This window comes from Corythoichthys intestinalis, chromosome 16 (assembly GCF_030265065.1).
Source record: "Corythoichthys intestinalis isolate RoL2023-P3 chromosome 16, ASM3026506v1, whole genome shotgun sequence".
Lineage (NCBI taxonomy): Eukaryota > Metazoa > Chordata > Actinopteri > Syngnathiformes > Syngnathidae > Corythoichthys > Corythoichthys intestinalis.
Window position 1 is genome coordinate 14,865,148 of NC_080410.1, and position 24,727 is coordinate 14,889,874.

The 24,727-nt window shown below is 37.5% G+C and overlaps 2 protein-coding genes across 8 annotated transcripts in view; one reads left to right on the top strand and one right to left on the bottom strand.

The window, feature by feature from the left end:
• The window catches only part of LOC130904478 (ankyrin repeat and fibronectin type-III domain-containing protein 1-like), a 44,566-nt gene extending 22,709 nt beyond the window's left edge, over window positions 1-21,857 (bottom strand). Inside the window, exons 1-9 of the mRNA XM_057817249.1 lie at window positions 21,567-21,857; window positions 15,720-16,100; window positions 12,976-13,276; window positions 11,783-11,983; window positions 7,535-7,648; window positions 6,591-6,688; window positions 6,173-6,263; window positions 2,230-2,337; window positions 1,982-2,081 (exon numbers count right to left, since the gene is read on the bottom strand). Of these exons, the coding sequence (XP_057673232.1) occupies window positions 1,982-2,081; window positions 2,230-2,337; window positions 6,173-6,263; window positions 6,591-6,688; window positions 7,535-7,648; window positions 11,783-11,983; window positions 12,976-13,276; window positions 15,720-15,881 (1,175 nt within the window). The 5' untranslated portion in view covers window positions 15,882-16,100; window positions 21,567-21,857. The remainder of the gene's footprint in view (window positions 1-1,981; window positions 2,082-2,229; window positions 2,338-6,172; window positions 6,264-6,590; window positions 6,689-7,534; window positions 7,649-11,782; window positions 11,984-12,975; window positions 13,277-15,719; window positions 16,101-21,566) is intronic.
• The window catches only part of LOC130904477 (meiosis inhibitor protein 1), a 76,837-nt gene continuing 73,862 nt past the window's right edge, over window positions 21,753-24,727 (top strand). For 3 of the 7 annotated variants that reach the window (XM_057817240.1, XM_057817244.1, XM_057817245.1), the window contains exons 1-5: window positions 22,580-22,662; window positions 22,932-23,092; window positions 23,259-23,382; window positions 23,643-23,693; window positions 24,532-24,605. In XM_057817240.1, the coding sequence (XP_057673223.1) occupies window positions 22,940-23,092; window positions 23,259-23,382; window positions 23,643-23,693; window positions 24,532-24,605 (402 nt within the window). In that variant the 5' untranslated portion in view covers window positions 22,580-22,662; window positions 22,932-22,939. Of the gene's footprint in view, window positions 21,793-22,579; window positions 22,663-22,931; window positions 23,097-23,258; window positions 23,383-23,503; window positions 23,572-23,642; window positions 23,694-24,531; window positions 24,606-24,727 lie in introns of those variants that run through there. The other 4 variants (XM_057817243.1, XM_057817248.1, XM_057817247.1 and 1 more) reach the window with 4 other exon arrangements.

Below are 24,727 nucleotides of genomic sequence, written 5' to 3' on the forward strand. Positions count from 1 at the left end.
TTTACTTAGCACCTCTGGATAATATGGAGAATCCAACTGAATGTAAAAGATGGTTTATTCATCGCCACACAAATTTCGGGAGAAAAATCTGACAGTACACATGACATAAAGTTACTAAGGCTAGGTTCATCCTGCAGGTCTTAATGCACAATTCCGATTTTTTGTCATATGTTTTTTTTTTTGGGGCGTGCCTGTTCAGACTGCCTTTCTCCATTGAGCCTGTTCAAGTATTACGCATGCGCACTAATTCGCAGTCCAACACGCACCAAAAAGAGGACACAAGTAATAGACATTAATAATCCCGGTTTAGTCTTATATTCAAAGTTTATATGGATTGATAGAACGCATACACGCACGATGCGTGCATGACGCACGCTAAAAAGCCTTACTTGTGTGCGTCAGTTTGCCCTGACTTGGCCATATAAGAAATACTGAAATATTGCTCATTTGGCACACACAAAGAAAATCAAGCATTACCAGGCTTATCCTTTTCTTCATTTTATTTTTTAATGACTATGGTCAAGCCCGCCTCCTGCGTAAAAGCCGAGTTCAAGCTAGGTACTGACGCTAATGCACAGCTACATCGCTGCCGTCCTGCCTGCCGCTCTCGCTCTTTGCTGACGTAATTGCTGCATGAATTCCGATTTTGGAGACTTGATAGTTCAGACCACTGGCACATTCTCGAAAAATGTGGCCCCGATCGGATTTAAACCACATACAAAAGTGACCCAGATCGGATTTGAAATGGTCCACTTCTATGCGACTTGTCACATTCAGACCGTCAAGTTAATGCCTTACTCGAGTCAGAAAAACACAAAAAAATTAGATTCGTGCATTAAGACCTGCGGTCTGAACCAAGCCTAAGTAGCTAACGTTGTAGCTAGATAGGTATTCGGCCTGTAAGATTTCTCATTTTTAAAATGCGAGTGGTAGACTTTCGCCTCGATTATAATAATGGTCTCCTCTTGTGTAAATTATAATACTATGCACATATCGCTCCACTGAATTCTTCAACCCTCTCCGTCTGCTTCTTGACGAAATTCAATAAAGAAAAAAACCCCATTAAAAAAAAAAAAAAAAAACGTGTCTATTGCCAGCTTTGGTAGTGAAAATTTGAAAAATTGAAAAAGAAAAAGAAATTTGAACCACCGCCATCATCCATAAATCATTCGTTCACTCAGTCACTGTCACTGAGAGGATTTGACAGAGCCTTGGGTTGTCCGAGTTTTCCAAGGGGGCGAGGCTTTGCGATAGGTCCATTGACAGAGTTCAGTACATTTTCCAAAGAAGAAAAATGAAAATGAAATGAAAATGACATTTGCTCGTGTTTTTCAGAGACCCAAAATCTTTACATATAGATATATTACAACAACTGTGATGGTTTCTGGGATATTTTGCAGAGAAAATGCTTCATTTGCAGACATTTGATCAAGAATTGATGATCCTCAGGAGGACCTCAGTTGAGATTCATCGAGTCTGTTTTCATGACGATATACTTTAGCTTTGGTTGTCATGGCATCAAACACCGATAATCAATACCAGAACCAAATCATAACATAAGTAGAATGTCATCACGTAAAAACATTAACGGTCCACACGTGTGCAAGAATCATGTGAATTAAATTTTTGAGTGCTATTAACAATGATAGTCTGTGAATTCATGAGTTCTTCAATAGTAGACGTCTAATCCATTTGTACTTTGAAGGTGGCAGCGAATGAACGTGTCTAGCAATGTTAGTGGCACTCAATGAGTTAAAGGGACTAGAGGTCATGCGGACTGATAGATGCTTGTGGAGTCAGGATGCTTTTAGCAATTACTTGAACATTCGATTGATTTTAGCTAACATGATCGTGCTCAAAATAAACTCCAACTGATAATCACACTGCCGCCCATTTAACAGCGGCCAGAAAAGAATCAAAACACATTGACTATAAATGCCAGCAAACTACACTGAGACAGGCGAACGAAATTAAGAACTACCTTTGTAAAGAACGAACAAACTTGGTGGCAGAGTGGAAGAGTTGTTTGAGGCCCCGAGACATCGACAGACGCTTGCCGGGACTCTCAGCTTTAGGGTTGTCTGTGAAGCAGCAGAGCGGGGGGTGTCTGGCAAGAGTCACTAGTTTTCATTTTATTTTACTGAGCACACATGAAGCCTTTGATTATAAGGATAAGACCTCTGTGTAGCAAAGAGGCATATCCCAATTGTACCAGGAAAGATTTTTTACCTTTGTAGTAACCTCTGCTATGAGCCTCTCCAGAATCTTCTAAAAGCTTCCTTACAAGGGCCTCGTGGTTTCTGTATTGGGACTTTACACCGTTGCACTCTCTCCAACCTGGAAAGAATAAATACAGTTACACAATAAGAAGAAGATTCATTTATAATGCAAAGAGCTCATTCGCAGTGAACACTTATGGGAACCTTTTCATATCCTGGCAACTGGTGAGGTCAAGTGATTTCACTGGAGGCTAGCTATGTAACTACCTGGGTTAAGCGGTAGATGATATATGGATGAATGATCAGTGCAAACACTTTAAAGGCCACATATTATATACATACGTATATTTTTTAACCCAAGTTAAAATGGTTTTTCATCAGATAAAGTTCCTATGGGCGACTGAGTTTATTCCCTAAACTTTAAGGATATAAAATACATGCACCTTCTTTGCTGTGTTGACAGCACTTTTTGGAAAACAACTCATTTTCTGACGCTACTTCCTGGGTGAATGATTGACATACATATTGGACCAATCAGGTAGTCCAATTTCTGAGACAAAAAATTTGGCATAGCCTACCAGGCTAACCTAGCTTGGCATTGCCACAGCAACTTGGCAAAGTCAGTGTCACCTTATACTCACTGACATGGTGCTTTTATCAAAGAAAGTAAATATTTATATTATGGCAAATAGTAGGTACAGCTCCAGCCACAAGTATAACTTTTTCAGCAAAGCCTCCCATTCCCATCGTAAATAAAATTAATCCATCTCTCACGTAGGCTCTGTCACTGGAGTTACATGTAAAGGAACAGTTTTTGGAGACATACTACTGAAGCTTGCGCTTGACATCTAGTGTATCCTTGGCCATAGTGGCGCAGTGGCGCTCATTCAGTGCTTGCAAGGCAATCTGGACGAGGTGGACTAGCACTGTTTGGTCCGTTTGAAACGGACCAGAGTTCTTTTTCCTAGATAGTCCGCTTCGATTTGTAAATGTGAACATGCATTCGAACTCTAATTCGGACTAAACATACGAACTCTGGTCCGCTCAAAAATGGTGGTTCTCGGTCCGCTTTAAGCACACCCTGATTCGCTTGTGAATGCAACCGGACCAGGGTGCGCTTTTGCTTCTTTATGTGTAGCGTAAAATCCTGGAGCTATGATGCTCCAGGCTGTGACGCTACATGCAGGGCATCCTTGGAAGCGTAAGTACAGCTCACACGCTATTCAAAACCAACAATTGCAAGATGACAGATGATTAAACATGACCAAATATTGTGCTGGACTAAGCAGTTGCATTTGATACACAGAATCAGGTTCTAATGTGTCGGTTGTGTTTCGCGTGCTGTGCCTGAACGGACCATGAGAGAGTGACAGCGCCGAGAGAGGCGGAGCCTCTCGGGGTGGCCGTTTCGTGAGTCTCCCTCTCCTGGATGTGGTGACAATTTGACAGTCCAAAAAGACACAAAAGTGAGAACAATTGCGCCTATGTGACCTGGGGTACAACATGGTTCACTTTCATGGTTTAATTTTTCCCTGTGTGTTTTTTATATATTCCACTTCGCATAGAGTCGGGAGGGAGCGACCCCGCCACCGGCCGAGTAGCGACTTAATTTATGCTATATTAATCTTGCTCACTCCCCTCCCAGGATGACACTGACTCGGAAGTAGAAAGAGACACAGAAAAAGAAGATTCAATCAATCAGAACTAAGCGATCGAGGCCAAAGTTCAACATGTCTTTGCGGTGGTGGAGGGCGGGAAGGCACGACTTGAAGTTGGAGGTGGGAGCTCAGTCTTTATGACGTAGAAAAGTTACATAAGTACGAAGTCGCTTGTTATATTAAGAACCCAGCGTGAAATATACTGTATTAGGGTTCTTCCGATCATTTTGTTTTGCTCCCGATCCGATCCCGATCGTTTTAGTTTGAGTATCTGCCGATCCCGATATTTCCCGATCCGATTGCTTTTTTTTGCTCCCAATTCAATTCCAATCATTCCTGATAATTTTTCCCGATCACATACATTTTGGCATTGCATTAAGAAAAAAATGAATAAAACTCGGACGAATATATACATTCAACATACAGTACATAAGTACTGTATTTGTTTATTATGACAATAAATCCTCAAGGTGGCATTTACATTATTTACATTCTTTCTGTGAGAGGGATCCACGGATAGTAAGACTTCTGACTTTGTATATTGTGACTAAATATTGCCATCTAGTGTATTTGTTGAGCTTTCAGTAAATGATACTGTAGCCAGGCCCAAATGCATGATGGGAAGTGGAACCATGACTGTGCGTAGCGCTACCAATTGATATATCTTCTCTGCGTTGGGAAATAACATAAGGTGTTAAGAAAAAGATCAATTGCTACCTTGCTTCCCCACATTGCTTCCCATGATATTTATAATTGTAGGGAGAGGGATTGTAAGGCTTTAGCCAATTAAAAAAAGGCTCCAAAGGCTGCCAAAATTCACTCTACTCATTTTATCTCTCTATATAGGTAAAACCGCGCCATTACAGATAGAGCGCGATAATGCGTGAGTGGGTCGTGCAATGCATGCATTAATTGCATTAAATATTTTAACGTGATACATTTTTAAATAAATTAATTACTGCCGTTATTGGGATAAATTTGATAACCCTCCTTTAAGCCTAAACTAAAGACTCTGGATGAGTGTAACATATTATGTCTGTAACGTTAAATACAATTGGAAAACGATTTAATTAAAAAATATATACATATTTAAAAAAGGCATGGCCGATATTTTTTTGCCGATTCCGATACTTTGAAAATGACGTGATCGGACCCGATCGATTGTTACACTTAGAATTTCACGATTTTGAGACCCAAAATCAGAATTTGGTATTTCTATCTCAAAAAAAAAAAAAAAAAATGATGGATGCAAGTGAACACATTTATCTGCAGGTTCCATTAAAAAAAAAATCTGGGTTTAGCAAGGGTTATAGATATTAAAGTGCTTACTACACAAATTAATTTTAATTTTTTATCCAGTTTTTGGATTTTTCAGGCAATTGCTGCATGTTGCGAGCCTTTATGAATTAACATCTCTTTTTAAAAAAGGGCCAAACATTAAAAATACTGGACCATTTTGTTTGCATTTTTTTGGCTTCTAAAGAGTTCGTATTTGTTGATAGTTCCAGATATTTGGGTTAAATCAAGTGAAAAAAAATAATATGGGGTCTTTAAAAGAAAATCCCAACGTAAATACTCGTGTAATTTATAGTGGTGTGGATGTAAAAATTTTGTACACTCCCGGCAACATATAAGGTTTCGGTTTCCATGAGTAAAAATAAATAAACAAACTATTTTTTTTTTCTAATGGAAACCTGAAGACTTTGACTATTTAGGATTTTTCATAATTCCATTAAATCTTGTCAAGATCAGTACCACTGACAAAAAACAATTACGATGCCAGCTATTTGCACATTAGGGTCTGCCCTACCCCACCTTTTTGTTTTTTTTAAACAGGGTTTTTTTGCACCAAACATACCATTTGGACGTATTGCAAAAAAAGTTTATCCTTGTGTTATTTATTAAATTTTGAATTAGACCTTAACACCCCCCCACACACACACACACACGTTTTAGATTTCTTTCTCGTCCAAATAAAACATCTGCACCGTACACCTACAATAGGTTCACTGGCATGCCGAAAAAAGTTTTGAAGTAGTTTATGCCAATCAATATTTTAGATCAACCAAAACTGGCATTTGAGCAAAGGTGTAGACTTTTCATATCCAATGCAACTGATACATAATCAAAAATGACTATACAAATACATCAATATGATTATTAACTATCCTCATTTATTTTTGTAGGTCAGGATTTAATAGATTTTTCTTTTTTTTTCTGCCAATCCTGTCATAAACATTATGTGTCATCCTTTTGCAATAGGAGGGGGGGATTTACAGCCAGCAATGAACTTACTTGAGGGTGCAGCGCTGACAGGAGTAGAACCTTGAGGCGTACCCCATCCTTTCACATTGTAGGCACTTGCTCTGACAAAGTAATGCACGCCCTGCATTGAAGGAACATTATTACATTGGATTAAATATGTAAAGTCAATTCCTTGATGAAGAAATCATTTTGGTATTTACTTCAGGTGCAGTAAATTATAACTATAATGGGAATCTCTGAATGGGTCAAGCCCATTGTGTGGATATTGTACTGTACCCATAATTCAAAGGGACCACTTGCAATACATCCATGTGGGTTTTTCTAGTGATGATAGATTGAAAGTCGAGAGAGAGAGAGAGAGAGAGAGAGAGAGAGAGAGAGAGAGAGAGAGAGAGAGAGAGAGAGAGAGAGAGAGAGAGACAGAGACAGAGAGATTTTGATGTCTTACAGCAATGAGTCCCTTGATAGTATAGGAGGGATTCTTGGTTTCTGTAACTTGGGCTGAGCCAAGGATGCGCTTGAAGCTTGCCGAGGTGCTCCATTCCACTGTGAAGCCAAAAACAATCTCACTGACAGATTATTTTCTTTTTCCTGTAGGAATTGAACTTGAAGTTTCAGTGCCAAAGCTAAGGATACTGTACTTGTGGAAGTATGCTGCTTGTATAATTGGAACAACATTAACAAAAAGTTCAAGCTGCAATGTATCTGCTGTGGATGAATGCACTATTAGTGAATTTTTGATACAGGGCTGCAAGGAATAGACTGATTCCATTAAATTTATGTAAACAATTCATGGGAAGTTTAGTGGGTTAAATTAAAAAATATTCAATATTCAACATTTTGCATTGGGTTTAATTGAGCATATGTTATACTTAAGGAGTAGGGCTACTTGATATTCGTAGATATAACAAAACAAAACAAAAAATCTAAAAAAAACTGACAAAACTGAACAGACCTAAAGTTAAAATGCAAATATACGCAAGTACTACAGTACTGTTTAGCAGGAAACTACACACTAACAAAGGCTCTGTGTTATCTGAAATGCAAACTGTGATTGAAATGCATGTTTAAGGCATTAAATATTCTGTGATAAATTTTTCGTAATTAATACATTAAAATATTTGTTACATGAAACTGTATTCATACAATTTCAAATTCTCTTCCGTTGTAGTAATTTGTTTAGGGGCTATACTGATTCGAACACTTGAAATCCCCTCCTATGGAAAAACATGAAATTAAAGTTAATTCAGTTAATTCCTATTCATTTCCATAGGAGATTTTGAACTTGGTAAAATCTCAGAATGTAGCTGGCTGTTTATCAATCATAAAACATCAATCTATCTTAAAAAAAAAAAAAAAAAATCATGTAAAATGTTTTCTTTGAATACCAACCTTTGTAGCAGGTGACGAGCCCTATGCAGTCACCTTCTAGCTCTTTCACTGCCACAAATAGAGAAGATGTGCTATTCACCACAATGGATACTTGACTAGGAGGACCTGGGAGTTCTGGATAAAATATTTCAAACATATTCAAGACAAAAGTATAAAATTAGCAATATTTAATTGGTATAAAATACTTGAGAATTTAAAGCCAAGTAGTATTCTCTGTTAAAACTGTCAACGTGAGTTCTTGTTAAATTGTTGACAGGACTGTGCAAATACAAATAAGATTCTAGCTTGAAAAACACTACTGAATCTAAATTGGCATTGCAAGAGCCGAAGGGGATTATTATGGCCTACAGCTAAACAACCTTTATGACAATACTGTAACCCCAGCATTAGCCTTCAGACAATTAGTCGAGTCGGCATACGGTTTTCACTATTCTGAATACTGTTTGACTCACAGTAGAAAATTTAAACAGATCCAGAGAGAAAACAACTTTTCACAATGGATTTTTTGAATTCTTAATGGCACTGACAAGAGAAATTTGTAATAGGAATGTGATTCATTTTAATGCATCTTAAAAGTTGAACCTGAATGTTGCACAGTGCCCATAAAATTGTCAGGTAATTGCTTGTAAAAGGAAAGCAATGCAAGTCAAGTTACTTGCTCATTCATACAAAGCATTGTAAGAAGCTCAATCATAAAAACAAGGACTTTCATCACTTTGAGGCTGATATTAAATACTGGTCCTTCTCAAAAAATAATCATAATGTGATAAAGTTCATTATTTTCTGTAATGTACTGATAAACATTAGACTTTCATATATTTTAGATTCATTACACACAACTGAAGTCGTTCAAGCCTTTTATTGTTTTAATATTGATGATTTTGGCAAAAAAGTCAAGAAAAACCAAAAATCCCTATCTCAAAAAATTAGCATATCATGAAAAGGTACTCTAAAGAAGCTACTAACCTAATCATCTGAATAAACGAATTAACTCAAAACCCCTGCGAAAGATTCCTGAGGCTTTTAAAAACTCCCAGCCTGGTTCATTACTCAAAGCCGCAATCATGGGCAAGACTGCCGACCTGACTGCTGTCCAGAAGGCCATCATTGACACCCTCAAGCAAGAGGCTAAGACACAGAAAGAAATTTCTGAGCGAATAGGCTGTTCCCAGAGTGCTGTATCAAGGCACCTCAGTGGGAAGGAAAAAGTGTGGCAGGAAACGCTGCACAACCAGAAGAGGTGACCGCACCCTGAGAAAGATTGTGGAGAAGGGCCAATTCCAGACCTTGGGGGACCTGCAGAAACAGTGGACTGAGTCTGGAGTAGAAACATCCAGAGCCACTGTGTGTGAAACAGCGGCAGAAGCGCCTGACCTGGGCTACAGAGAAGAGGCACTGGACTGTTGCTCACTGGTCCAAAGTACTTTTTTAAGATGAAAGCAAGTTTTGCATGTCATTCGCAAATCAAGGTGCCAGAGTTTGGAGGAAGAATGGGGAGAAAGAAATGCCAAAATGCCTGAAGTCCAGTGTCAAGTACCAACAGTCAGTGACGGTCTGGGGTGCCATGTCAGCTGCTGGTGTTAGTCTACTGTGTTTTATCAAGGACAGGGTCAATGCAGATAGCTATCAGGAGCTTTAGGAGCACTTCATGCTTCCATCTGCTGAAAAGCTTTATGGAGATGAAGATTGGAGATCATTTTTCAGCACGGCCTGGCACCTGCTCACAGTGCCAAACCACTGGTAAATGGTTTACTGACCATGGCATTACTGTGCTCAATTGGCCTGCCAACTCTCCTGACCTGAACCCCATAGAGAATCTGTAGGATATTGTGAAGAGGAAGTTGAGAGACACCAGACCCAACACAGTGGATGATCTTAAGGCCCCCATCGAAGCATCCTGGGCCTCCATAACACCTCAGCAGTGCCAAAGGCTGATTGCCTCCATGCTACGCCGCACTGAAGCAGTGATTTTCTGCAAAAGGTTTCCCGACCAAGTATTGAGTGCATAGCTGATATAATTAATTGAAGGTTGACCTTTTTGTATTAAAAAAAACCTTTTTTGTATTGGTTGGATGAAATATGCAATTTTTTTTTAGATAGGGATTTTTGTTTTTTCTTGAGTATTGTTGTTGTTGCCAAAATCATCAATATTAAAACAATAAAAGGGTTGAAATACTTCAGTTGTGTGTAATGAATCTAAAATATATGAAAGTCTAATGTTTATCAGTACATTACAGAAAATAATGAACTTTATCACAATATGCTAATTTTTTGAGAAGGACTAGTAGATGTTGGAAATTGGAAGAATAAAGGTATAGTCAGTGGTGGAATGTAATGAAGTAAAAGTACCTCATTACTGTACTTATGTACATTTTCTGTGTATCTGTACTTTGAGTACACATATGAACTGGTACTTTTTACTTTTACTTCACTACATTTTCCAGCACATATCTGTAGTTTCTAATCCATTGCTTTTCAAATTGTCTCCTTCGTTACCAGTTACTTTTATTTGTTTGTTTGTTTGATTTCTCATTGGAAATTGATAGTTTCATTTTCATGCCTCCGGCGCAATCAATAAGCCCCATGCAACTATACTGTAATTGAGCACCAGAGGCAGTAACACAAACAAGATTAGGCAGGTGAACAAGATGTTGACCAATAAAAACTAACAGTGAGAGCAGCGTTTCTTCAGATGGGTGCTGCACACTAGAGCTGTCCCGACTAGTCGACATAGTCGACGTCATCGATGACATAAATCCGTCGACGAGCACAACATCCCGTCGACGGTTAATGAAGGGTTAAAAAAATATATGCGCGGAAAGTTCAGAATGTCGGATGCTCTGTATGCAAGCGGGGAAAGCGGCACAAAGCCAAAAAAGCGCACCAGAGTGTCCAAAACATTGACTTATTTCAAAGAAACAAAGGAGGGTACTCGTCTGTCCTGTCTCTTTAATGCCAAGCTTGGCTGCACGTCGGCCGTGAATAAACACCTCATGCGCCGTCACCGTTTGTAAAAAATTTTTTTTCATTTTTTGTACACCAGAGGGTGCTGTCGCCTTACTAAATAATAATGTTTCATTGACAATGGGCCTATAAGTGCTATTAGTATTGTTCTTAATGCTAACTGAAAGGTTTACTTCATGTTATGGTTTATTTTATGGTATAGAAAATTATATAAGGTTAAAAGGTCATAAATATATACAGTATATACAGTGATTGCACTCAAGGGAGACATTGTCAATGATAAGGTAATAAATTAAGGTAAAGGCAATTCATATAGGCAATTCATTGATATATAAATAAGTTTTAAAAGGAAAAAGGTTGACAGTTTTCATTACTTTCTAATTGTGTTGTTTTATTTGTGTGCACCGTAGCTCTTACAGTGTGATTACATCAAGGATGGAATAAAAGTTGTAAACCATCAGTTTAAGAGACCATCTTTTCAATCGGGATGCTACACTAGTTAATTCTATCAGCATTTGAACTCATTGTATTTGTGATTTATTATTATTATTTACGTTTTTATTTGTATTTTAATAAATAATTTAAGTGTTCCAATATGTTTTTTGTGAACTGATAAGCGTCAACAAAAATGTCATTGCTAAATTAGTAAACAAAAAAAAATATATAATTTTTTTTTTTTAATTATTAGATTAGTCGACTAATCGTAAAAATAGTCGGCTGACTAATCGGGAGAAAATTAGTCGTTTGGGACAGCCCTACTGCACACTATTGTACAGTTACAGTAGGTGGGGTATGCACCTTGTAGTTGCTTCAATCCACCATTAAACTATTCTTTCATCATTTTGCCAAGAGATTATGGTTTAGATTTGGATTTTTTTGAGCTGGTTAAGGTCTGTTTACAGCGCAATCAATTTTATTGCTTATTTTTTACATTCTGCAGTTTTAAATAAAAGTGAGCAGTCCATGAATTTTCTGGTTCTTTCTTTGAATATTGCCTCAGATCTCTTTATAAATACAGTATACAGTATACCACATTTTTGCATCGTGAGAAAATACTTCTACTTTTCACTTGTAAAGTACATTTTAAAGCAAGTCCTTTTGTACTTGAGTATTTTTTTTTTCTGATTCATGTAGTTTTACTAAAGAAAAAAAAAGTGAGTACTTCAACCACCACTGGGTACAGTACAGTGACCCCCCACTTTGTTTAGGTTATCATACTGTATTTCCAAATAAAACATATCCAATTAAAAAAATAAATAAATAAAATACTTGCCGATCACTGACCTGTTTGATGGAAATTCTCCTTCATTCGGCAGTATAATTGCAGTCTGAGGCTCCAGAGTCTTATTTGTCTCTGGATATCAGCCTGTGCATGGGACCCTGCCCCGGCCTTCTTCAGTAACTCTTGCTTCCTCTCGTCCACCCTCTCCTTCGCCAATGCCACAAGTTCATCAAGCTTACGTGCCCAATCTGCTGGTCTGCACACTAGCAGTCAGGCAATACAAAGAGCAAAACCAAGGCTTTAAAATTTGTATATGGAAGCAATTATTTGAAAAACAATTGAACAAAATTTTAAACTTTTGGAAATTGAGACAATGGGGTCGGATTAAGTGAGAGTAAGGAGATGGTTACAAGATGTCAGCAAATGATATAAACACAATTAGTTACCTCTGCTAGTAGATGAAACCTACAGAAGGCGAAGTTTATGTTTGTAATATGAAATGGAAGCGATGATTGAATTTTGGGGTAATGAGGTCAAAAGTCAAAGGCTTCAGAGGTCAGAAAAGGAATTTCGCGATAACTTGATAACAGTTTTGCTCATTAAACTTACATTTGCTGGGTAGGTGATATGATGAGAAGAGAATAGGTTGAAGATAAGAGTCATACATTTGGGAAGGCTTTGAATTTGGCTGCTTGGACGGAACTCTGCTCTTTCTGAGTTCTTCTTTAGTTATTCTTGTTTTAATTACACAATTTCATAATCATGAGAAGAGAATGGGTCAAAGATCGCAGAGGTCATAAATTTGGCGATGCGTTGAATTTTGCTGCTTAGACGGAACTCTGCTCTCTCCGAGTCCTTCTTTAGTTATTCTTGTTTTAACTAAATAATTTCATAATATAATCAGCCAATGTCTTGGCCTAGCAGGCCCTTGGAAGATTCTTACTTGAAATAATGGATCGTTTTTTGCAAAAAAAAATTCACACGTCAAATGGGTGAGTCTGGAATATGAAATACACACTTTAAAATAACATAATACATTAAAACAAATTCAAAAAAGAAACGAAAACATTCAAGTGATTCCTCTTTAGTCTAAATAGGCTTTCATTTACATTTAGCCTACTTCAGAAGTGAAAGTGCATTTTAAAACTCTTAGACTAGCTAATCAACACTGCATTCATGCAATGTTGTTGTTTTCTTTCATTAATTTGATTGCCTCTGATAAACAAGCCATGACATTTTTAAACCAAGTACTTACAAATTGGGTTATGCCTTGCTCCAGCCTTTACCAGCACATGGAGCAGAGGTGAATTGTGGGTAAGGGCAGCCACATCCAGTGGGACAAGGCCTTGCTCACTCACTCTGTTCACCCCCCTCTCCCGTTCTTTTTCCCACTCTCTGTCTTTCTTTTCTCCTCTCTCCCACAGGGTTCCTCCTCCACTTCCTCCTCCTCCGCCACCACTTCCTCCTCCACCTCCATAGTTGTTGTGGATTCGGGACAACAGGCTTTGTACAGCTAATGTGTCTTCATTTTCAACTGCATCCCACAAGGTCTTGTACTAATGGGGTTAAAAGAAGATGGCATGGTCATAGGTAGTAGGTGGTTGACTCAAGGCAGAAGCTTTATCAGAGAGTATCTGAACAATGCATTTTACAGTATTTGATTATTTTGGCTCTAAATACCACTTAGAGATGTGCCGATTACAGGTTTCAAGGTATACCGTGGTATGAAAATATCAAGGTTTCAAAACCACAAAACTTTTCCGTCATACCGTCCTTAAGGTATTAGCTATTTTTATGTCCCCAAAATACATGGAGAAATCCCTCTCTTGCAGCTGCAAGGCTCAACCCTCCCCCACCGCTCAGTGTCAGTGAGTTAGCTGTGCTACACGATGGCTGGAGGAAGTGAAACTCCTGAACTTTTTCCCCCATCGAAGAAAACGAAATCGCTGCCATGGGAATACTTCGGCTACAGAAAAGTTACAGCCGGCTGCGGCTTAGAGGAAGAAGGCCAGCCGACATGTAAAACGTGTTTGCGGAGATTGGCTGCCGAGGAGGCAATACCTCTAACATGATTTCGCATTTCTACAAAATTAAAGGTTAGTAAACACCGTCATGAATGTTTTCCACCAGCAACGAGAGTAGACATGTGCCGGTTACCGGTTTCACGGTTTACCGTGGTGTGAAAACGTCGCGGTTTCAAAACCACTAAAATTTTCCGTCAGACCGTAGTACGGTATTCGCCATTTTTCATGTGTCAAAAATGCAGCCAGAAGTGGCGTGGCGCGGCAGCGCTCACCCCCTCCCGTTTGTATCTGTGTGTGAAAGTGACTATCGGCTAAACAGCCAGCGAACCCTAAACAAATACTCCAAACATAGGAAGTTCTTTTCTTCAATTTATTGAGCTCTCAAATCGTGGTAAGTGGAATATACAAAATGAATACATTTAAAACATTGTACAATTATATTTTTCCATGTGTGAGTAGCTAAACAGATTAGCACTATGAAAAAGTTCGCCAAAAACAAAACACATATTTTCCTTTGAAATTCGATATACAAACTAACTAAAAGCTTATAAAAGACGAATGTTAGCCTAGGCTTAGCTGGGAGAGCAACTTCGTCGAGTCTTACAGCCGCAGAGTGAGAAAACAAGCTTGATTCGCTTGAATGAAGGGGGGGGGTGGAAGGCATAGCATCAAAGATCGTTAATTGAGGAAAGATGATCTTGCCCTAAGCACAAATCCACGTTCGATGGATCTCACTCCCAATGATTTTTATTTTTTATTTTTTAGATGAAACCTTTCCACAACAATATTTACATTTTAACTAACTTATACATTTTTAACTAACTTATTAACTTTTGAATTCTTTGTTCTTTCTAACACAAAGGCATGACATCATGTAGACTAGAGCTGACACAGTGGCTGAAAATGGCGAAACTTCACTTGAGCTTTTCAATCCTCAAAAAAATTATGCAGTATAAATTTTTAAAAATTTTATTCAGAAGAGTTTTTACTTTTTTTATAGAAATTATTCTGTTCTTGCTCTAAACCTGAGCAATTTGAGCTGTGACTGTGGGTATAGTCTACGTTATATTTTGATTTTATTTAAAATATTTGTTTTTTTTTAATTGATGATTTATTTATTTTAACAATACATTCATATTCCAATTTGCAACTATGTTCTGGGAAAAAAATCCTGTTCAATGGAAAAAAGTTTTTTTTTTTTAACCCATACATCTCAAAATAACACATTTTGGAGCTATAATTGCAATACCGTGATACCGTGAAACCGCGGTATTTTTGCTCACGGTTATCGTACCGTCAAAATCTCATGCCGGCACATGCCTATACGAGAGTTAACTCCAGCATGTTCGGTGTGTCAAGCGGTGGTAAAACATGGGTGTTTTTTTTCCCCTGCCAACTGTCTGTGTTGAGAAAGAGAGTGTGTGTATAATGGAAACATGATGCGAGTCATAAAGTCATGCTTTTTATGGCAAATGATTCAATTATTTTTGTTCTGATGGTAATAATGTTGAGCTGTGGCTATGGGTTTAGGCTCACCTAAAGGACTGCATTTATTTAAATTTTATTTAGACTTTTTCTTTTAACTTAACACTATACTTATGTTCCAATTTGCTAATATGTTTTCAAAATTAAAAATCCTGTTCAATGGATTTTTTTTTTTAAACCCAGATATCTCAAAGTAATATATTTTAGAGCTGTAATTGCAGTACCGTGATACCGTGAAACTGTGATATTTTGGTTTAAGGTTATCTCAACATCAGAATATTATACTGGCACACGCCTAATACCACTATAATGATGCAAATAATTGGAAGAGTGAAAATACTCCTCCATCTAACTTTGTATGAAACTATGTGTATTAAACTATAAATCTGACCATCAGCGGTAAAGAGGCAGGATTTATCGTGTCAAGGTAGTCCTACAATTAAGGACAGGTAACATCACACAGTAATCCACCTTAAATTAAATATCTTACAGCATCTGCAGATTTTCCAAGGCGCTTGGGTGTGTCTGCTGCCCCGCCGACAGATGACTCTCCTCCCCTCAGCCTGACTGACAGGTTCCTATAGATCCGCTTGGGTGAGACAGGACCCAAAGAACGCCGTCGATTGGGTGGGTTCCTCATGGAAATAGACATAACAAAGCAAGAGGAGAGAGGAGAAAATGCAGCGGAAGAAGAGGAAGACAGAAGTAGGGTGGCTGGAGAGAGTGAAGATGAGCGCTCAGTGTTTTATTTCATAGAGCTATGGGCCCCTAATCTTAGAGAAATGATAGATAGGATGAAGGAGTGAGTACAAGTGAGAAAGAGAACCTTGGGAGAAGAATGTAAGAAAGATGATTCATAGTTTAGAAAGACCTAGAAAATACAAAGAGGACAAAAGTAAAGAGAAGATTGAGTTGGACAGATTTATTATCATGAACATTTTTGACCAGTTTTAAGAGTGAGTAGTGTTATTAATGTGTGGGTGGAAGAATAGCTGAAAATTTCCACCACTTCGTGGCATCTGCTGGAAACTTAATTTTTATGTTAGTTCACATTGTGTAGCGGGAATTGGCGCATTATTTTAATGTTTTTATTTAGGAGTTGCATACTCCAGAGACAAAAGTTCAAGTGTGCTCTACTTTAACCCTTTAACACCGGACGTGTCGGCGGCAACACGTTTAAGCATATCATCTTCGAAGCCTCGTCACGCTGTAATTACATCACCCACATGCCGGTGGTTCGTCTCATTTCAAAGTATGGAAGTTGAGGTCCACGCCCGTTTTAACTTTACGTCAATCGACCAAGTAACACGGGAGATAATGTCATTTGAGTTTTATAGTTTTATAGCCCTCACAAATAAACATTAAAAGGCTGCATGGACCATGTGTTCAAGTCCATATTTCCACAATTTCCTGTCCTTTTTCAAAACCGAAACCACCGCAAAAAACTACATATCCCAGGAGCCATTGTGAGGTCACGAAGGATGGAAGTAATGTGAACATTTTTAATAAATTGCCCAGCGATGCGCCACCTAAGGAGAGGAAGGCGAGGTAGCGAGCGACGGCCGTTTGGATTGAGCGAGCGACTTCTAAACGTGCGGAAATAATCGAAAACTAAATTAAGCGCAAGCAAATGCATTATTTCATCAACACATAGAAGAAGATGGGCCAGATTTGTCATTGTTTTCTTCGGATGAGTTGGCAAGTGAAGACAGCAGTGCACAAACGGCGAAAGAAGAAATGGCACCCCCTCGAAATGTTAGCTGTGTAACGTAGCCCCATATCTTGTTCCACGACGAAACTGAGTGACATGCCAGAAGAAATTGAACTGAACTGGTTTATTGTAAATATTTTTTCAAATACTTTTTTTCCAAGTTATATTTGATTTTTTTCACTATCAATCTTTTCCATTTCCATATAGATGTGTGTGTTCGAGAAGCTTGATTGTATGTACCGGTATATACTTTTGATAAGGTGATGGGTGCAATACCTAACCTCAGAAAGCATTACCCTCCAAACCTTTTTTGCTTTAGACGATATATATGGAAAATGAATGAATGAATGAATATACTGTATGGCAGAAAACACAAACAAGGCTGAAAAAGCAGTTTCTGCTCTTGCACCCCTCTTTAAGATAAACTGCTGTATTTTAAGTCAAAAGAACTGTTGTGTTTGATAGAACAATATCTCTATATGCTGCCATAGCAGATTCATGGCGCAATAAGCCCCCGAAATATTTTAAATACCCAGTTTACAGACATCGCGCAACCGCTTTTGTTTCAACCTAGCCATAAAAAGAAGGTAAGTAATCGTATTCATTATTCGAAATGTGTGTCATTTTTAGCTTAGAATTATTAATTGATTTGTAATATTTAGTTTAAAAAAAACGACTTTAAAAAATTATTCACTCGCATATTTTAAACTTTTTAACAAATTACGTCACAATGAAAAAATTGGCGTCTGTAAAAAGTCACAGATATCTACCTCATAACTATCGCTTATTTTCCCCAATATTTTAGATGATAAATAATCGATCGAAACAAAGAAACATAAAAAAAAACGTTTAAAAGGGTAAATATATGAAAATGAAAATCTCGTCCACTCTTTGATGTGTGCGATTTCTGCATCGCGACCCTTGTTATATTACCATCTTTCACCCATAAAATCCCCGAAAAATCCAGCTGTGGCCATTAACAGCTGTGTCTTGACACTCAGTGATACACTCTAAAAAAAAATCCACTGGCTCTACTTAAAAAAATTGTTGTAACAATTTGCATTTAATTTTTTTAAGTAAATTCAACTAAGCAATGATTAAGTACTTCCCTTATAAATTTTCTAACTGGACTAACTCAATTAGTATAGTTGAACCATCATTATTTATTGTCCTCCACAAGCTTTATTGTGTAGAACCAACTCAATTTTTATAGCATTAATAAGAAATAAAACTACTTAATTTAGGTTGCTATAACTCCTTCATTTTAATTTCTCAACTCAAAAGTTGATGCAAAATGGTACTTAAATTTATTGAGTAAGAGCAATTCATTCATTTTCCATGCCGCTTTTTCCTCACGAGGGTCGCGGAGGTGCTGGAGACTATCTCAGCTAACTAGGGGCAGTAGGCAGGGGACACCCTGAACTGGTTGCCAGCCAATCTCAGGGCACAAGGAGACATACAACCATTCAGGCCCACTCATACCTACAGACAATTTAGAGTGCTCAGTCAGCCTACCATACATGTTTTTGGAAACCGACGCAGGCACGGGGAGAACATGCAAACTCCACACAGGAAGGCCGAAGCCTGGGATTGAACCCTTGATCTCAGAACTGTGAGGCGGACGTGCTAACCACTCAGCCACCGTGCCGCCTAAGAGTAACTTGTTTTTCTAAAATAAATTGGACATGGCAACTCCAGTTTTATTTGGAAAAAAATATATATTTCAAAACTCAAAAGAATGGACAAAATGAAAGTGCAGAGCAAAACCAATATAAACATCCTAAACATTGTCAACAGTTCACTTCAGGTGCAGGTATAAACGAAAAGTGTACTTCCAGTACTTTGATACACAGATATGGCACAACAACACACAGTGCAAAACAAGTGTACAACAAAATGTTTGCAAATGTACAAACAATATAGGGTGATTGAAAAGTAACTCCTGTTTTAAAATAATTTATTTAAATGTTGTAAACATTTTTGTAATTTTTTGAGTATGCTGCTTGATGTATGGTAATGAAATCTGTTTTAATTTTCTTTCTGACTGCAAATATTGTAAGGCAGAAAATGGCCAATTCTTTTCCCGTGGTAATATGCACATGTGATGGGAATTTAGGAAGTTGCACCAACTTAATAATGGAATAGAAATTAAATTTCACTCACTTAATCTTTCCCCTTTGTTACGTGAAAGCAGAAAATCTTATTCAAAAACAATATACTTTTAAGTTAATGTCTTTCTTAATATTTAATTTTGATTAACTCCATAAAAGAAGTTACCAACTTAATAAAACAATGAATAGTAAAAAAAAGTCATTTTTATGTTGAAAAAGCTCATGTTTTCAAGTCATACCAACTAGCCTCATGAATCATTTTTTAGAGTGTACATAGTACATGGAGTTTTTGGATCGAAAAGAGGTACGTACGCGATAGATAGATAGATAGATAATATCTATCTATCTATCTATCTATCTATCTATCTATCTATCTATCTATCTATCTATCTATCTATCTATCTATCTATCCATCCATCCATCCATCCATCCATCCATCCATCCCTCTCTCTCTCTCTCTCTCTCTCTCTCTCTCTCTCTCTCTCTCTCTCTCTCTCTCTCTCTGTCTCTCTCTAACTATCTATATAAAACACAATTTTATATCAAATAAATATTAAACACTGTTGATCGACTGTATACTAGTATACCCTGTTTTGAGGAAAAGCGGCATGGAAAATGAATGAATGAATGAATGGTATGTAGAGAGAACAAAAACGCTTATGACCATACCTGCTGTTTCTGTTGAATTATCAAATATGAACAATTCAGTCTCATTTTTTTCTGTTGAATGTTTATCCTAACAAGCTGATTAAATATTATCAAGCTTCAAAATGTTTTGTTGCGCAAGTTTGGTTGTCAATGGGACATCAATATTACAAATTTTGACCAAAAAATTGGGGATTTTTTTTTGTTTTGTCTTTTTGGGTCTAAAATGTTGATTATAATTGGTACAGTAAGTGAAGAAAACAACAGTTTGGACATGAAGGTTATGGTGTCCTGAAAAAGGGGACCCAACCAGGCCATAGTGAACTTTTTTTTTTCCCCCTGAAATATAAAGGAAACATCAAAGGCATGCAAATTCAGACAAAATAGGCCCAGGTGTTAAAAGGTTAATTGTTGAAGGGGTTAATTTACTTTATTCAAAACAATATTACTGTACAGTTGTGGGTTTTATTCCACATCTCTCTAGCTCATACTGGCCAATAATGCATTTAATTTGTTACAATCTGCACTACATCCCGATAAAAGCATGTGCTGTTTTCATGTTCCTTTTTAAACTTTAACTAGAAGTGATTTTCAAATGAGGACGCTTTGCACTGACACTGAGATGTTTTGTCACGATTTCCCACAAGTTAGGTTTACTGAGGAGTCCACTGGCCTTGTGTGAACTAATCCATCTTTGTTAGTGCTATCTATGGACAGCATATGAAGGATTTGCACCCTGTGATGCCAATTTTGCTCGGGATACACAACAGAGACTACCTGCACCACCCGGGATGTGGGCATGTGTTCCCAAAGGGTAATAACAACCACTGTTATTGGTACAATTATATCAGTTTGTTTATTTATGCATGACATCGGCTTTAAAGTGCTGATGAGGCAAGTGGGAGAGGGGGATTAGCTGTGAGGCATCACAGACAAGTTAAGGCAAAGCATTCGGGGAAAGGAAAAGTGGCGTGCAAAGTGTGCTTCAAAGTATAGCACTGACATGAATGGTATATTAATTCATACTTAGAAAGGAGCAGAAATGACTCATGACAAACACACATCAAGCCTTTGTGGTTTTGCATGTGAAATCGTTGCATTTCAGTTTGTGGTGACATGCTGTGTATTTTTTCCGTCTCTGCTGGGGCCCTAATGCTGCACTTGCTGTCAAAACTGCATGCAGAATGGAGGAGGTTGAATTCAGAATATTTGTCTTCATTTTTACAACGTTCCGTGTTCATTATTTAATATACCGTTATATATTTGGAAATGGAGATGAAATCGGGCTGAAAAAATCATACCACACAAACACAAAGATAATATCAGCAGTTAAAAGTTAAACATCCTCACTCTAAAAACATATCCCTACAAATACAGAGCAGCTCAGATTCTGACAATCATGGCAAACCATTAAAGAAGAACAGCAACTTTTAGAAAGAACCAATGTAATAACAAATACAGTACCATAAACATTATTATAATTTTTATGGCATATCCATTTACACTGTACAAATCGGTATTGTTGCATTTTCACTGAGTCCCTTAAATATTTAACCAACTTCTATTTAATTTTGATTGTCATGGCTATTCGTGTTTACATGAGTATAACCAGTGTGTTTTTCATTGTTTACTGTGTCGTATGAGAACCGTTCCATTAACTGAAAACCAAGGTACAGTATGTACCAAAGCGTGATTTTTAGCATATTGTTATATCAATTTCACAATGCAATGACGGCAACCACCTCGACAAAAAACAAGTTTGACATTGTTGTACAACATATAAGAATGACTGACAGTTAGATAGATAGATGATGATTAAAGTGAAAAAGTACTCTATTATTTTTGCTTTAGTTGGAACTTATGTTCTTACCTTCCCGACATTTAGAGTCCAGATTTCTTCTTAAAAAATAACCTCCTTTTGATCAGATATAGTCCATTGAAGTGACCTCAGAACTTTTCCTCTCGGTGAGTGAGTGCACCTGAACGCATCGAGGTGGCGATGGGACAGCCCATGGTTACGACCCTCCTATGCTGTGAGTCTCCGACTGCAACACACTGTTCGCGGTTCCGCCCCCCGTTAGGTTTTAATCAAACAGGTTTGGATGTACCATATATTATGTTTACACGCTTACATTTTTACATATTTATAAAAATACATTTATCAAAAGTTTTAAAATACTACAGAAACCGAAAGTCAATGACGACGTGACAGAAAAGTAGAGGTAACTGATATGGATGGCGTTGGGTTACACAACAGGAAGTTGCACACATAGAAAAATACAGAGTTGTTTTCACATTGTGAGTTTTGCAGCTAACGAGCATCGTTGCATCTTAATACTTTGAAGGCCTAAAAGCATGCCCCTTTTTTATTTTTATTTATTTATTTATTTATTTATTTTGTTGTTGAAGTTTTATAATAAGTATCACAGTGGCCAGAGGCTGGTTGATCGATCCTGCTCGAGCGGAAATAGTCTTCGAAATATCCCCACTGCTGCTTGCGCTGTGACCACTTCCTCTACAATAAACATGCACACTGAGAGGATGCATAATCTAAGATCTAAATGAATTTACACCAACGTGTTTTCATCTACTCAAAGAGATTTTCTTAAGCAATCATAAATTATTTATTCTCTTGGGGATTTTTTTTTAAGAGACTGTAAGGAAAATCGAATGTATATTTGTAGTCTCCACTAATGAAATGGCAAAGCAGTCTTAACTAAACTCCACAAAGTCAGTTACGGGAGGATAATTACATTTTGGTACTTTCCGTGATTATATATAATGCAGTATTGTTTCTTACTGTTGTATAAATGCTGTATTCTATACATAGCGTGAGAGAGAGAGAGTCATTCTTTTCTCTCTCGCTCTCCCATTCTCTTGACCATTTGATTTACGCACCTAGCCAGCTAGCATTAGCGTTATTAGCCTAAAAACGCTCATTCAACACACGCTGCTGTTACAGGAAGGTAATATAATGTGATATTCCGAGCAATCATGTATTAGGACGAAGCAAAAGTTGTTGGGACAAAATCGGGTGGACAAAAATCCAAATAACATGTGTTTTTGTTTTAAGGACCCCGCTAATTGTTAGCTAGCATTAGATTAGGTCCATTGGCTTCATAGCAAATGATTATAAACATTTTGCTAACTTGATGTTTTTGCAACAGTCACAGTTATTCTCTTGTTAACGTACCTTATTAATTTGTTGTGTTTTGTTTCCCTATGTGTCATTTAGAATGTGACATGAAGAAAATGGCAAGCAAGGATATTATAAATGACAAATTTCACTTCAGGCACGACCCAAGCTGGAGTGGGCGCCTGGGGCCTGCAAAAGGAGGGGGGCTGCATCTCTGCATTGCTTGTGTGATTGAAATGTTGGAAAGTGACGATATTTCAGTGGGTAACAATTTTTGTTTATTTCAGTGGTCGTGTAGTTATTATTAATATTTTTAATAGAAGGGCTCCAACATTTTGCCTACTTGCCTAGAGATATTTTGTTTGGTAATCACGTCACTTGATGATAATGTACTTTTCTATTCCTTCTGTGCTCTGTTTGAAACAGTTAGTTAGGAAGTCTCATGCTTTGTCTGCTGTCTGTGGATTTCTGAAGTGTTTTCCTGGAGCTTTGAGAGAGATGCTCCAAAATGACCACCAAGTCTCCATGCATTTTATAAGTTCTCTGATGGGTAAGAAACATCACGGCACTCAGTTGGAGACCCAAACGTATTTACAATATACTCCTCTATGTCACGGGGTTTACATTCCATACTTTCCACAATGCCTGACAAATGTCTGACACAACACAAGAAAAGGCTGTTCAGCAAATCAGTTCTACAGACAAGGATATTGAACACACCATGTCCACCACTGAAAGGGTCATATAGCTCACCTTTACCATTTGTCTTGTCTTGATAAATTGAGCTAGTTGTCATTGTTCTGTCCACAGGGATGCTTCACATTCTGGTGGACCCAGCCACTCTGGAAAAAGTGGATCAAGGTAATGAGGAAACGTGGACAAAAATATTATTTATAAGCGATTCTCATACAAAAGCATATTTACTATATTCATGACTTGTAACCAGGGGTAATGCTGTAGAATTACATGACTTACATTCCTCCAGTGCGCTCTGACAATTCGGTTATGTGCCTCTCCATTATTTTAAAAATCCCAGCAGGCTGTTTTGTGCTTATATTTTGTTATATTTTATTGTTGACCCCGTTGGGGAAGTAACAGTTATAGTGCTGAACAAGAAATCTGAATACCAATGACTGATGGATTTTATAACTGCTGTCTAAGAATGCCTCAGGGAACATTTTGCTGTAACACTGCACTTCTCTTAGAACGTGGGTATGTTAAGGTTGTCAAAACTCAAAAGTACAGTATTGGCAAGAAAAAGAGGAAACAAATAAGCAACTATATATGTCATAAAATCTGCTAGTGGTTTGACTAATATATAGTGATTTTTTTTTGTAAGATGTCAAATTGAAATTATGTTAATTATCAATATAATAGCAATGGAGGAATTATCATTTTTATATTGATTTTATGGTCATGAAGGAAAAAGAAAAGCAATGATATTGATCTAATTTTAAACGTGCATTCAATTGAAAAGCTTGACTTCCAGAACAACCTTTATTCTTTAGGCTCATCATCATGCGCAGTCCTTATAGGTTGTATGCAAAGTTCGTAATTATAAATGTATCAAAATTGTATGTGCAACCTGCCCTGTGTTCTGCCGTGTGTAATATGTGTGTTTTAAGGATACATTAATTAAACTCTAACTATTTTTGATGACTTGGGATACTAAAATAAATGTGCCTCTTTACTTCATCAGTTCTAGTTCTGTTGCTTTTGGAGCTCAGGAGTGAGATGCCACTACTTTATGTATTGGATCAAATCAACAAACAGGTAAGAATGTATTTTACAGTTTATACAAAATATAATTTCTGTGTACACATGCTCAGTACGGTAAAACAAGTAGCATCACTTTTGCAACCAACAACGCATCCTCCCACAGTTATTTTGTAAAC